This window comes from Aulonocara stuartgranti (genome assembly GCF_965226115.1).
Source record: "Aulonocara stuartgranti genome assembly, chromosome: 12".
Taxonomy (NCBI): domain Eukaryota; kingdom Metazoa; phylum Chordata; class Actinopteri; order Cichliformes; family Cichlidae; genus Aulonocara; species Aulonocara stuartgranti.
In genome coordinates, this window is record NC_138948.1 from 14,094,304 (window position 1) to 14,108,638 (window position 14,335).

At 39.9% G+C, this 14,335-nt stretch overlaps 1 protein-coding gene across 2 annotated transcripts in view; it reads left to right on the forward strand.

Annotated features, from left to right (window-relative positions):
* The window catches only part of efna5b (ephrin-A5b), a 108,545-nt gene extending 94,441 nt beyond the window's left edge, over positions 1-14,104 (forward strand). The window contains exons 3-5 of one of the 2 annotated variants that reach the window (XM_082553443.1): positions 7,561-7,626; positions 7,987-8,067; positions 9,595-14,104. In XM_082553443.1, the coding sequence (XP_082409569.1) occupies positions 7,561-7,626; positions 7,987-8,067; positions 9,595-9,719 (272 nt within the window). In that variant the 3' untranslated portion in view covers positions 9,720-14,104. The remainder of the gene's footprint in view (positions 1-7,560; positions 7,627-7,986; positions 8,068-9,594) is intronic. The other variant, XM_082553444.1, reaches the window with a different exon arrangement.
* The last annotated feature ends 231 nt before the right edge of the window (positions 14,105-14,335 follow it).

Below are 14,335 nucleotides of genomic sequence, written 5' to 3' on the forward strand. Positions count from 1 at the left end.
ACTGCTACATGCACACAAAGCTTTAACAGATTCTTCAAGACGTGGACTGTAGCTGTCTCGCGATTGACCATAAATCCCGTGATGCGCCATGATCCTTCAAGCCACTCTGGAGAGGAGAGAGAAGCAGAGACAGAGCAGGAAATGGCAGCCACAGAAAAATGGCATTAATGGCAAAAATGAAATAAAGGCGGGGGTGGCGTATGTGCTCTGTGTTTTTCCGGGGCTATGGAAGACTTGCTAATAATGATAAAGAGTCAACTCAGTTCCATTTGTGGTACAAGGAGGTATCCTGCATATGGACGGGCATCATCCATTCAAATGAAAAATCAGGGCTGTCATTGGCATTCAGAAATAATCTGACAACATGGAGTAACACGACACTTGCACAAATGTATACACACTCATCCACATTTTGCATAAATAAACATGGACAGATACACATAACAGGCACCCGGATCCACACTGTCTGGAATGCATTATTATAATCCTGATAGATGGATATACATTCCACCACTATCTCCCCTGGTTACTATATCATTTATTGTCTCTCTCTTATATCTAATCCTCTCCTTTGGGTTTAATACAGTACTCCCCACTATAGACACAGACATATAAACGTGGACATGGGAAGGTGTGCTGTCACTAAGCTGTGTGCATTTCAGCCTGTTAGAAGCATAATAGAGTCATATGTTATTAGTTTGAAGCCAGGGCCTTCCACCGAGGGTCTTGTTAGAATACCTGCTCAAGTACAAACTCAGTGGGACTGCACGTTTAACAAACTTTACGTAAGAACAGGAGGCAAATCATCGTTCAATAACCTCAGTGAAAAAAATAAATTAAAAAAAGCCACAAATCGCACAACATTTGTCCTATAATCCTTTAAATCTTAATAACAGAGCCATGATTTCCACAATGACCACCAGAACATTTATTAGAAGTCCCAGATTTACAAAGAAGACAGAAGTCGACGGCTTTTCTGCAGGAGTCAGTTCAGATTCAGGGATTTTTTTTGGGGGGGGGAGCTTGTACTTAGCAGCTGCCAATGGCACTGCTTTTTTAATTAAGTGTCCTCCCTGTGCCTCTTTGGCACTAGATAAGCTCAGTGTTTTTGCCTCCCAGAATGCATGCCACAGATACAAATGCATAGGTTTGATTATTTGTTCTAAGTGATTAATACATATTTTGAGTATTCAAAAACTAAATTACTACTAATAAGAGACTGTGGAATGATTTGCTCTCCAAAAACATGGTTAACAGTAAAGGGACTGGTTCTTATATGGCACTTTTGCACTCTACTTGAGCACAGGGAGCACTTTATCGAACATGCCTTATTCACACCAGAATTTCCCCCCCACTACACTCTAAGCCTTTTGTACCCAATATTCACACTTTGAATAGAGCAAATAGGGTTCAGTGTCTTACCCAAGATATTTCTGTCAAAGAACGAATTTTAACATTCAACCTGGAGCAGCCAGGAATTGAACAATCAACATTCCAATAAGTAGATTACCCGCTTTACCTCCTGAGCTACAGCCACCCCGAAAACATACATAAATAAATGCTTTTTCTATCTTCTTGTCTACAGTATTTCATGACCGAAGTCCTTCTGGGTGTTGTTGGTGCCTTAATGAAGATACAGATTTCTCAAATATGTTACCTATCTCTATCTGTATATCAAACACATTGGTAAATGTGTCAATTCAATGTGCTGGGTTCTATGGGAAAAAGAATGCCAGGCAGAGCTGAGCTGAAGTTTTGGATTACTATCTCAAAGGCTTAACTGAGTCAAAAAAATATTTTGAAATACCCAATTTAAATTTTTGACAGAATAATGACACATTTTGACTTACAGATGGCTTCTTTTTTTATTTTTTTCCCCAGTCGTGGAAACAAGCCTGCACATGTTTTGGATGAGATCCAATAACGCAAAAATAAACTGGTTTTGGTCATGACAAGCTCACTGGAACTTCAGGCATCCATTTTTTTTTTAAAAATAAATTGAAAACAGTCAATCAGTTAGCTAGCCTGTTGGCCAGACTTGGTTAATAATAGACCATGAGTGAACTCATGGCATACTTGTTGACAGCCCAGAGAAAGCAAGGCGAGATAGAAAAGTCTCTAATCAAGTTATCCGAGTTTGACCGCCCCTAAAGTAGTCATCACAACGCCTGCCAGAAAACAGAGTGGCTGTGAAAAGCCAAGAGATCAGTGGAAAAATAGGGCAGGCGAGGGCTGTGAATCAAAGTGCACACGGCTCCTCTCAACCTATTATGATTCATGCACCTAACAGCCATCTTCAGGAACTGATTATGATTCACAATCCCAAAGTCAAGGACATTCTATCCCTGGCCATTAAACCATTAACAGATATAGTACTGTGCAAAGGTTTTGCTAAAAGCAAATTGGGTTTGCTTAACTCCCACTAAGGCTGCCTCCCTTGCTTCTGTTTCCTCACGTAATCCTAGACTGAAATGATAATGTTGAGCTGAGGGCTCTTTATCGCCACGGTATCTACTGCAGGACTCGTTGCTCAGGATAGTTTTTAACTGCGTGATGCATAAAAACCTAAACATCTATAACCATTGTGTAGCACAGTACAGTGTTAATCTGCAAGCGACTGTGTTTAATTGGTTAATTCTTGTATATTTTTCTCCTTTATTCTTCCGTTGTTACAGTGCACACATTACTGTACTGTACACTCGCGCACACACACACAGAGCCTCACAATTTTGCTCGTTTATTCAGTGGGTGGGTACTTGGCCATAACAATAATATTATGATCCTACGTGAGACACTAAGTGTAGTAATGAACCATTATTATGCACAGACTTATTATTCTGTAACTGCCTTAAAACGCCGAACTCCACCATAGATTAATAAATCATCCATTTTATTGTAATTTGAGTGCAAAGACATGAATCGGTTGATGAAATTGAAGGGTTTTCAGACTTTCAATCACTCGCTTTTCATTTTCAAGACGACAAGAGTAATTTGTAAGAGCGTCATTATGTGGTCTTCCACAAAATTATGATGCTGGATGCACTTTGACAAGGAAATAATTGTATCCTTACACAAGTGCTCTGACATTCAGTAGTGTGAGGAAAGTGTTGCACTGTATAATTAGGCGTTATTGATTGCATCTAACTTCCCCTTCTCAACTTATATTTCTCTCAGTGTTTTCCTCATGGCTTGTGACCTTGTCCCAATTGCACAAGTGGCAAAAGGAATGACTTTGGTGCACTTTTGCCAACGATTGAAATATACAAGGAAGGAGCAAAAGGCCAGCTATCACCAGGGGGAGAAGTTTATGTTCCCTCTGATGCATGAATCCAAACCCTCCTCTTTTACTGCTCCTCAGCTCCCTCATTCCCTCCCATTGTGTGTTCGCTGTAGTAGCATCTGGTTAATGGGCCTCTTCAGTCGATAGTCTCTTCCATCTTCTTACACACACATACAGATTCTGTGTATAAAGGCAAACACACATACGCATTCACATTTTTTTTTTAAAGCCTGTAAATAGATACATTTTTGTCCTTTTAAGTCTGCTGCTTTATAAGATGTGGGAGAATAATTTCTGAGGAACATTTAGCCATTATGTGTATGTCAGTGCATATGGACACTTTATTGAACACGTGTTTCATACAGTCAAGTGTGCGCTGTTGTTTGCAACGAAGAGATTATTCTGAACAATGAAACAGTTCATATTTCTTATTAGAGGGGTCATGCAAGCATTCTCTCTCTAAAAAATTAAATAAATAAAGCAAGTCTCTTGAATTAAAAGTTTTCTTTTGTTTATTTAGTCCAACATTGTTCTTTTTTCAGTGAAAGCTAATAGATGCCACAAGTAATTTCTGGTCTCGGAATAGCAGATTCCTGGGAAGGAGGCTGTATAAAAGAAACATATAGATGCTGGCATATAGTTTTTAGAAAGTGAAGCTTTTCGTTTCTTCTCCCCTGTACACAATTTTATGTAAATTCAGAATCCTGAACTTTTGGACATACACTCTAAGCTTGCATGGGGTAATTCACATGGGTAATCCTACTAAATGAAAGACAAAGCCAACGGGCTGTTTTTCTCCGAGCTTGAAGAATTAGCTAACGAGGAATGCTCGGAGCTGGACACAACATTAGACTTTCCAGTTTAACCCCTCCCATCTAACAAATAAGCAGTGATCTAAGGAATGGAGCGCCATTATTAAAACCAGCTGGAGACTTGACACAGGCTACAGGCACGCTAACATCATGCTATTCATGTTACACGTTCACATGATCCTGTACAAGTCTGTGCAAGGTTTGACTTTTGTAACTGAAACCGAAGGAATGCCTTTCTGCGTAACGCTGTTCTATAAAATGCTGACAGTTTGTTGTGACAGTATGATTAGCTTTGGTGGACATCTGGGCTAAGTATGTTCAGTGGATTTTTGTGTGTGTGTGTGTGTGTGTGTGTGTGTGTGTGTGTGTGTGTGTGTGGAATTGACCACTACAAACACAGCAAACTTAAACATACGGGTGAAAAGAGGAAACTTTTTCATTAGAAATTAGTTAAAGACTGCCCGACTGCATTAGGCTTTGTGGTTGTGCTGATACTGGCAAACACTCAAATGTTTAAAATGTTCAGTGGTTATGAGAAAAGCTCAGATGACACAGATTTGATGTTTACAAAATGACAAACAAAACTCACCCTGCATTGTTCCCCCTCCCCCCATTTCACCTGCTAGATGATGGATAACCCATATGCTATGTCAATTTTAGCTTCTGTATTTAGACATCTTTGCTTTTAGCTTTCTTTCAAGATATTTATTGGTTATTCGTCATGTCTGGAATGTAATCTTCCAGTGAAAGACATAGGAAATGTGTTTTGTAGATAAAATTTCAGTTACAATAAAGCTTGGCTTGGGCTGTGATTGAAACAATACTGCTCCTAAGCTGCACTGAGCCCACCTGTTTGTTCTTCTGTAATTGGATTCTGCTTCATTCCATTTGCCTTAATGCTGATGCATAATGCAGTGTACTGAGGGAACCGGCCATTACCAGCTAGGGGACAGGGCACGGTGGAGGTAACCCGACCTCCCTCTCACCAATCCCATCTTGGGACATCTAGGGCCTCTGTCCTTCAAAGCAGCCACTTGCTTAGGCTGGATGGATTGATAGTTGGATTGTGGGCCTGAAGGGAGCCAGAATAGCAGGTGTTGATGTTACAGCCTACAAGAACAATAAGCTGGCCCTCAGCAGCTTGTTAATCTAAAATAAGCAGGCACTGGTGTGGACAGTTTGTGCCCAGGTGGCAGAATCCTCATCAAATAGCGAGCATTACGAGCTGCTACTGAAAAGAGAATGCAAAGCCAAAGCTCAGTCTTTACGATGTAGACAAAAATGTACATTTACATGCAGTGCACCCATGATCGGTGCACTCATTTAATCAACTCTTGAAATAATCTAGATGGTCATATTCTATATTCATAATATTAGTCAAGATAACATAAAAATTAATTACTCATGCATTATTTCTATTGCGTAAGAGGCAGATATCATGTTCTAGCCAAGTCGATGAACATCCCAACAGCATGACAGAGATGCCCACATGCGCTTTGCTGTTTTCATCAGGGCCATACTTCTCTCATGATCAGCTGCCTTTGTTAAGTGGCTAGTGTCGATGGCTGTGACTGAACTCTGCCCACAACAGTGATGAAGATAAAACATCTGGAGATGGTGTGCGGCTGTTTGGGCGCATATGTGCGCACACTGAGAATGAGAGGATAAAGAAGTGCAGCAATAAGAAGAGTGACATAAATTGCGTGGGCGCTGGTGTGTGTATGTGACTGAGTGGGTGAGCGACGTCGGCCAAGGTTCATTAGCGTTCATCGGCTGCCTCCACACCGAAATAATAAGGTCCTCTCTTTCTCTTTCTCTCTCTTCCCTTCTGCATCTGCTGAATATGAACTGAGCTGTGAAAAATAGTGTCTGATCTCAGGTCACCTCTCCTGTACAGTGATATATGACGGAGATGCGGGTAACAGTTGATGAAGTGACAACATTAAATTGGTAACGCTGAGGTTAAAAATCAAAAGGGAGCGAGAAATCCTGATGAGCTGCACAGAAGGCGGATGAGTATGCGGCGTGTTTTTGATAAGAAAACTGTCGTCGGGATTTTAGGGTGACTCAGGAGACGAGAGCGTGCAAATGCAAGAAAAGAACGGGTCAGATGAGATGGAAAGTCATTAGAAATAATTCTCTTAATGAAAACATTTCCCGGCTTCAGGGACGGCTCACGGCTTTTTTTCCACCACCTTCAGAAAAAATGGATGCTAGCGCATTCATTGGAGCAATGTGTACAGAGACTGTTTTTTTTTTTAATGAAAAATATTCTTCAGATACGGCGGTTTATAGAATAATAAAAAAAAGTTATTTAAGAGGATATGCAGAAGAGGCAGTGAAAGTGCTGGAAAGGGGGAAAAGGAGGAAAGCGATTTTGAAATTGAATCCTGACTTCACTGCATCAGACTGATCCACAGAAAACATAAAATAATGCGAAAAGACACCTTAGTGGACAATATGGTCTCACTGGAGCTGAAGGGGATAATAGAAAGAAGAACTAGTAAATAGCATGAATGTATCGCAATAGTGGCAAAAGCCGACTCTTCTTTTTTCTGCTCTGACCCCAGACAATAAAATTTATTGCTAAACTACTACATGTTATCTTACCATGATGGATGCAGGCAGAACTCACCCACTAGACTTCAGCTGACATGTGTTTGACCCCTATCCTCGTCTACAGGAGACAGCACCTGGTGCCTCAACACAACGCCATTAGTGGTCAACCACACACACACACACACGTTTGCACACGCTCCCTTTGAGATATTTTTAGGGGATGTGATACAACCACCATGGTAGCTAATGCTGAGAGATTCACACCCCGTGGACTTGACAGGAAGGGATCCATTTCCTGACAGGAACCGCAAACCATCCACACATGTAGCACATACTGTACATCCTCGCTGTGTGAACTTTGCGCTCCTGAAAGAAGATTGATGTGTTTCTATAGGAATACATAGAAATGTGTACATTTAAAGTATCTGCATGAGAGTCTTTAACCAGGTTAAATGATGAGAATTATGTTGATCCCACATTGAGCTAGTGCCAGTTTTTGAATCTCAAAATGGTACAATTAAACTGCGAGCAAAGCACTCCACTTTCCCTAGAGTGATTTCTTCAGCACATCTGTAAATACTTTCCAGCTGTAATCCCACAAGAACCGCAGCTAATGCCATAAAATCCACTTACGAGTCAAAACGAACTATTAAGGTTTGTGTTTTTCTTAATAAATTACCTCACTTCTAGTTGTTGTCTACGGGAAAATAAATATATTCATAACACAATCATTACATTATTATAAGACATGCATGGGGTTAGGTTAATTGGTGATTCTAAATTGGCTGCGGGTGTGAGTGTGAATAGATAAAATACACAGTTGCATTGTTTGTTCATTGTTTACTGTATATATCTGATGCTATATAGTATTGAAAGCACCATCTTTTTACCTGTGTCTATTTTCTCCAGCCTCCACTGTTGCTGAAAATGGGAAAAAAACCTGCTTGAAGCTCAAAGTTTTCGTCCGACCAGCAAGTAAGTGCAACACAGGGCTTTGTAACCGAGCTTCTTGAAGTAGCCGGTTGGAGTGAAAATCAAAGCACTTTATGTCCACTTGTCTGGTTACCTCACTACCTTGAGCTCACTGTTGAACATAGCTCTTTCACTTATCACAGCACTGGTTGATTTGCCAAAAAATAAATAAATTTGAAAACATGAAAATGATGATAGACATTCACGTCAAATAAAATAATCTGAATATCTGAATGTTGCCATGAGCTTTGTTGCTTGAGATGTTTATTTTGAGGGCTTGGGGGTGTTGGGGGCTACAAATGTCACTAACCTATTTGGCACATACCTCTAATGATTTCTCATTCTCCCTATTTTCTGTTATAGACAGCTGTGTGAAAACTATAGGTGTACATGACCGCGTTTTTGATGTAAACGACAAAGTAGACAATACATTAGAACCACGAGGTTAGTATGGCTTCCTGCTTTTTTGATTCACTTCTGTATGAGTTCCAGCTATCTGTATATGTGTACCTTTTTCTGTGCCTCTTTCTTTTATGATGCTGATCTGCCCTTGCCTATCTGTCTGTATAATGCTTCTTTTAAGCTGCTTTTTCTCCAGAATATCAAAGTGGTGTCACGTTACTGCTGCTGCATACATGATGTAAAATGCTGCTCATGTAATATTCCCAGCTGCATGTTGTGGTCAATGCCACAACATGCAATCTTTATGCTTACTAAAATTCTTCTGCCTGTATTTTAACTAAGAACGTCAGTTTTAAAAACCATTAAATAATATGAATGCAGTAGGCACAGCCACACAGTAGCTATACATTTGGCAAATTTTAATCTTTTTCTTTACTCTTGACTGACTTGCTGTTGGCTCTGTAGCACAGCATTGATTATTTTCTGTGCTCAGAACGCACAGCAGTTTTATGTCTTCATATATCAGCCTAACCCAGTCTCTGAACTGAAACACTCCACATCACCCACATGCTGTTGTCTCATTCCCAGCACCAGCTCACCGCAAGGTCTGAAATAACAAAAAGACTACCCCACTGTCTATATTTTTTATTTATATATAGATATATACAGTGATATGATCATTGATCACAAAAAAAGGATTCTGTCATTTGAAAATGAGATCTGCTGCATTCTGAAATGTCTTCACCGTGAAGATAAGATATTATGATACCTAAATGGGACACAAATACACAAGTCCAGGCAGAGCAATACTACATCCTAGGGCATGTTTGATACCCATCTGCTTCTCCCCCCTTTGCCCGTCTTAAAACCCTGCCTGCATCCTCAATGGCTGGCTCTCATCTTGCAAGCTTCTTTTGGCTCATTTCCCTGTTATGCCTTCCAAAGGAGAAACATGCAAACATTAATTCGTCATCTGTTGTCGCCCTGTCTCTGCCCAATTTCTACCGCACACACACAGACACACAAACACAACTTTGTATAGTTATGTAACTGTCCAGTCCTCTGTTCTGTCTATCTGTCCTTTGCTGTGCATGGTTCAGCTCCTTTCCCATGGTGCGGTGGGCACATGGCTGCTCACAGATACTGATGCCACTGCCAGAAAAACACAGGGGGCAGCTCACCTGGGAGATGAATTCAAAAATGTTTCTGACATTGAGAGTAGAAACATTATATAGCAACTGAAGTTCATATGGCAACTCAGACTTTATGGCACAAACCCAAACATCTATGCTTTTCACTAACTGGTGAAAAGTATTATTGGTAAATAAGAAATATTCTCACACTACAAATGTGAATGCACTGCCCAGGACACACACAAAAAAGTCACAGACTCTTGATATTTTCTTGGACCACCTGATGATTGTGACTTTTTTCTGGCCTGGGAGTGTATTTGAGAATATGTTCACTGAATAAGCTTTTGTGTGTATGATGCACTGTTAAGAGAAATCTGCATGTACCATAGAATTCACTTCTATTTCTTCTTCTTCTTCCTTTCTTTAAATCCTTTAGACGATACCAGCCATGAACCGGCTGAGCCTTCACGAAGTGAAACAAATGATGTGCCACGCCTCCAGAAAACAAGTCCGCTTCTGGCTTCGATGCTGATCTGCTTAGCAGCACTCTCCACTTTATAGCGCCTCCCTCTGTCCCGGAGGTCATTTACACCTAGCGTGGCCTGAACCTGCCCAAGGCTGCAGGGTAGGGGGTGGGATTTGGGTGGATTGCATTTGCTTGTTTGGGCATAAAAGCAGGCTTCTCAAGGAACCCTCTATTTTTTTCAGAAAAAAAAATATTTAAGTGGTCTTTCTCCGTCTGTGAGTGAAAAAAAAAAAAGTTGATGTTAGAAGCGGGAGAAACAGTTCCCCCCCTTAAACCTTCAACTAAGATGCCAAATCCTGTTTGACACATAGTGATTCTTACTTTCCCGTGACTTTTGACATCCCTTTACATTATGTTTCTGTCATGGCAACGCTGTTTAGACATACACATATACACACACTTTACATAACACACGACATTACAGTGCCGCAGAGTCAAATACAAAAAATATTGACATCAGCATTGAGCAGGAGTAGAGTTGTTATACAGTAGCCAGTTTTACATAGTAGGACAGTGAAGATGCTAGGTCTTAGAAATGACTGTACATACGCAAACAAATAATCCTGAGACCTCTCAAGGAGCCTTTCAGAATATATTTTGATTGTTCTGTTGGGTCATTAAAAGAAAAAAAAAAGATTTTTGCATCTCCGTTCGTCTAGAGTTTTTTTCAATTAAGTAAGAAAAGCTAAGAGTTAAAGACGTAAGAAAAGAAGTGTGAAGTTTCAAGCAGAAGCAAGACGATAAACCTGAGCACTGAAAATTAAATGCCCGGTATGCACCTTAGCCCAACAGGTCTTCAGACTATGTTGGTTCAAAGACGGTCTGAAAATTATTTGTCATTCAATCTCAGATTTCCCTTGAAAATAGAGTGTTTGTATATTTTGGATAAGCTACTTAAAAGGTTTAGCGAATCTTTGAGTTAATAAAGGTAAAAACCATGAAAGTCTGCTCAACAAAGCATTGCTCTGGCTAACAAAGCAACTAAATTGAAACTTTCTCACCAGACATTTTTTTTTGTTTCGGCGGATATCAGGATCAAAAATCAATACCTTCTCAAAGTTGATCGTGCAATTTCACAGCAGCGGTCACAGTCATTTTATACAATGTTTACTGAGCTAGGCAGCAATTTGTTCTCTCTATTCAGTTTGAGAATTAGTCAATATTAACACTCCCATAAACATTTGCATCCACAGCCCCCCCACCCCTCTATTGACTGTTAAAAGAATTGTTTGAAAATGATTTGCAGCTTTATTTTTTACATCTCTATAATAATACAGGTTCTAAAACTGTAGGACTTTTGTACTGTGTGACATCAAGCTAAATAAGAAATATGAAAGAAATCGTGGGAAACTGTTTGAAAAGACATTTCCATTATTAGTGCCATATTTTTCCTTGGATCCCTGTCCCATAAGTGTAACCACAGCCTTGACTCATACAGTAGATTTACGTAAAAGTGAGATTTTTTTTAGAGCCAGCTCGTTGCATTAGCTAATGCATAGCTTGTGTTTGCCGTGTGAATAACAACAACAAAATCCATTAAATTCTAGGCAACGCACTGCTTTATTTAGTCTGGCCAGGTTTGTGTTAGCACTTAAATTTAAAGGAATTCGCTGTGACATAATGATATTCAGCTTCCTTCAACTCCCGCTGATGCACATGGTGAGTTAGCATAAAAAGCTTTTATGTTTTTTTTTTTCCTTTTTCTTTTCAGATTGACTTATTTCTTAGTTTTAAAAGAAGTCTGAACACACAGAAAACGTGCGGCAACTGACTTCCCTTCAGAGCCGGGTTCTTGCACGAGAAACAGGGCACCAATTGGTCTTGAAATATGGATTCAGAAATGTAGAAAAATAGCAAGAAAAGGAGCAAAGGAGCAATTGCATGTCCACCTTCAGCTTCTTGTGTTACTGGCTTAAGTGACTCTTTAATGAGGTTCAAAATGACAGGCATGTGGACCCCATGTTGTGGCAAGGGGAGTTATTTCTGGTATTAAAAATAGATGCTGGAAGGCCTGGGGGGTCTCGGGGGGAGGTAGATTTCCGCCGTGGGGGGTTTTAAAGCACCAATGACCTTGCAGTTTGAGAGAATTGGTGAGTGAAGGAGACAGAAAGAATTAAAGTGAGAGAAACACACACACACAGATGGAAAGACATGAGAAGTAGCTGAAGGTAGTGTGACTAGAGTGCCTAAAAAGTAAAAAATAAAAATCCAAACAAAGTGACAAAAAATAAAAGAATCCATTCAACACTACTGGAACAAACACCTTCTCTGACAAACGTACGTTCAGTAACATTCAGTCTCAAAGGCACATGGTAATGGTTTTGCTTTGTGTATGCCTTTTTCTGTCTTTATTACTAGAAAGACTGCCTTTGCCTTTTGCCATTAGTTTTTTGGGGGGGTTTTGGTAACAATGCTATTACAGTGGAATAGCAGCTCGGCTGTGAGGGGTGACAGGAGACATGCCATTTAATGAGGTACTAATTTTCAGGATAACACCACAGGGAATGAGCACTGCATATGATTCGAAATGGATGCTTGCGAGCAGATTAACAATAGACTTTTATCGGAAACCAGCTTCAATTGTACTCTTATTAATTACTTAATTACCAATGGTATTTGTCATTATTGCTATCATTGTCATGATTTATTCTGTACACACCTTAACCTGGGAAATGAGGATCAACTTATATACTGGATACTGTGTATCCTGAGGTAGTCAACCATAAAACATGTAGTGTTAGGTTAGTATCCGTTTTGTACCTTTCTGGAGGACAAAAGAAAAAAATGAGATACATCATTGTTAAATCTGTATAATTATTATTGTTATGATGATGATGATTATGACTATTATTATTAGGAAAACTTCTTGATGTAAATAGTGTTTGATATTAAAGTATTAATTTGGTTCTTATGTCTTTTCTAAAAAACAAACAAACAAACAAATACCATATTATCTCGGGGTTTTGCGGAGTGTGTACTGTCTTCAAACGATGCATTGTGTGTTTTGATACTCAATGCCTAATGAAACTTTGAGCTAATACACAGTGGAAACCTGTGGGCGCTGAACACGTATCGGTGAACAGCAGGCTGGACTTTAGCCAACAGGAGGCTCATCTCTTACATGTTTCAAACCAGTCACCAACCACCACGTCTTCATGTCAGGATCCTGCCTTGATAAGAAACATTTGGGACTTAATGGGTGGCCTATTTGTACTTTTTTTTGCCTTCAGTGTTTGAAAGCATGTTGGTCAGCTCAAAAATCAGCCATAACTGGACTGTTGGCTTTTTAAAAAGAAGGATCTCACCAGTTTCATTATGTGGCATGCGCATGAACTTGATGACATGTTTAAAAAAAAATCATTTGGAAAAAAAAAAAGTTTTCTTCTGCTGTTATTTTCTTTTCCTTTATGATGTATTAGATTTTCATGTTCATGTTGTGCGATTTCTTTTTTGGTTTTTTTGCATCCCCATTTGAGTGCTGTCATTAAACTGTGTAGTTACGCAAATGTACATAACAAATATCATTTTTGTGAGGTTACAGTGGGGTCAGTCATTTTGTAGTTCAAAAGCAACTTTAAGTTTTTTTTTAATAAGAATGACTCTCTGTATCCATCTACTGAAGTCATCCCATGTAGCTGCACTCTGTCTTCTCTGACTAGTCATTCACTTTCTGCTCTCCCAAGAGGAGGTGTTTGGGAGTGTATACATCGTGTGGATGTTTTTCAGTAAAAAAAAAAAAGAAAAGAAAAAAGAAAAGGAAAAAAAAATGTGTGTGACCTGTAAGTTTGGTGTGTGCATGTCTCATTTGCTGTTGCTGCAGTGAATGGGAAGCGGCAACCCTCTTTGGCAGCAAAGAGTGTTTCCCATGCCTTAGCCCTTCAGCCTCTGCCCTGGCAGCCCGGTCTGTGTACAAGACGCTTTCTGCCATTGTGCTTTTACACGGAACAGCTGCTGGCGTCGAAGAGACTACGACGGGGCCCTTCACTTTCTCTCCCTTTTTAACAACCCTAAATCACTTGTCACTACGGTAGACATTGGTCCCGGGCACAGTTCAAGGATTAGCGCACCCCCTTCTACCAATCCAAAACCGGATTGTTAGCGGGGTAAAGCCCATCATCGATCCAGGTTCCGTGGGTTCTCAGCTCGCCTCTTGCTGATGAGCCACTTCTTCATTTTATGTCTCATTCTTCTTGTACTTGTATAACCCCACCCCCCACCGCACCGCACCACCTGCTATCTTTCTTCCTTCACCTCTGAACTCAGCTCCCACTTTGCCATCAGTGGGGAAAGTTTCCAACCTGCTCTTTTACATTATATAAACAAAAATTAAAAATGGACAAAAAATGATCTGTATTTGTATATACACATGTCTGAGCTACTATGAGTACTACAATAAAACACAAATCCATTGCTTTGCTGACTGTGCTACTGTTTTTCTTTTTTTTTTTGTAACTCATTTTACAAAGGTGTGGAAACTTAATTTAAACGTACGTGACCATGGTGTATTAAGAAGTACTGTATTAGGGTTGTTTATTGCAGTAAACATTCCTACTGTAACTAATAGAGAAAATGAACATACTCCTCTGACACTCGGGCAAAATCATGTCTCATTATGTGCCAAATTGAATGTCATCAGCGTGCGCACACACAC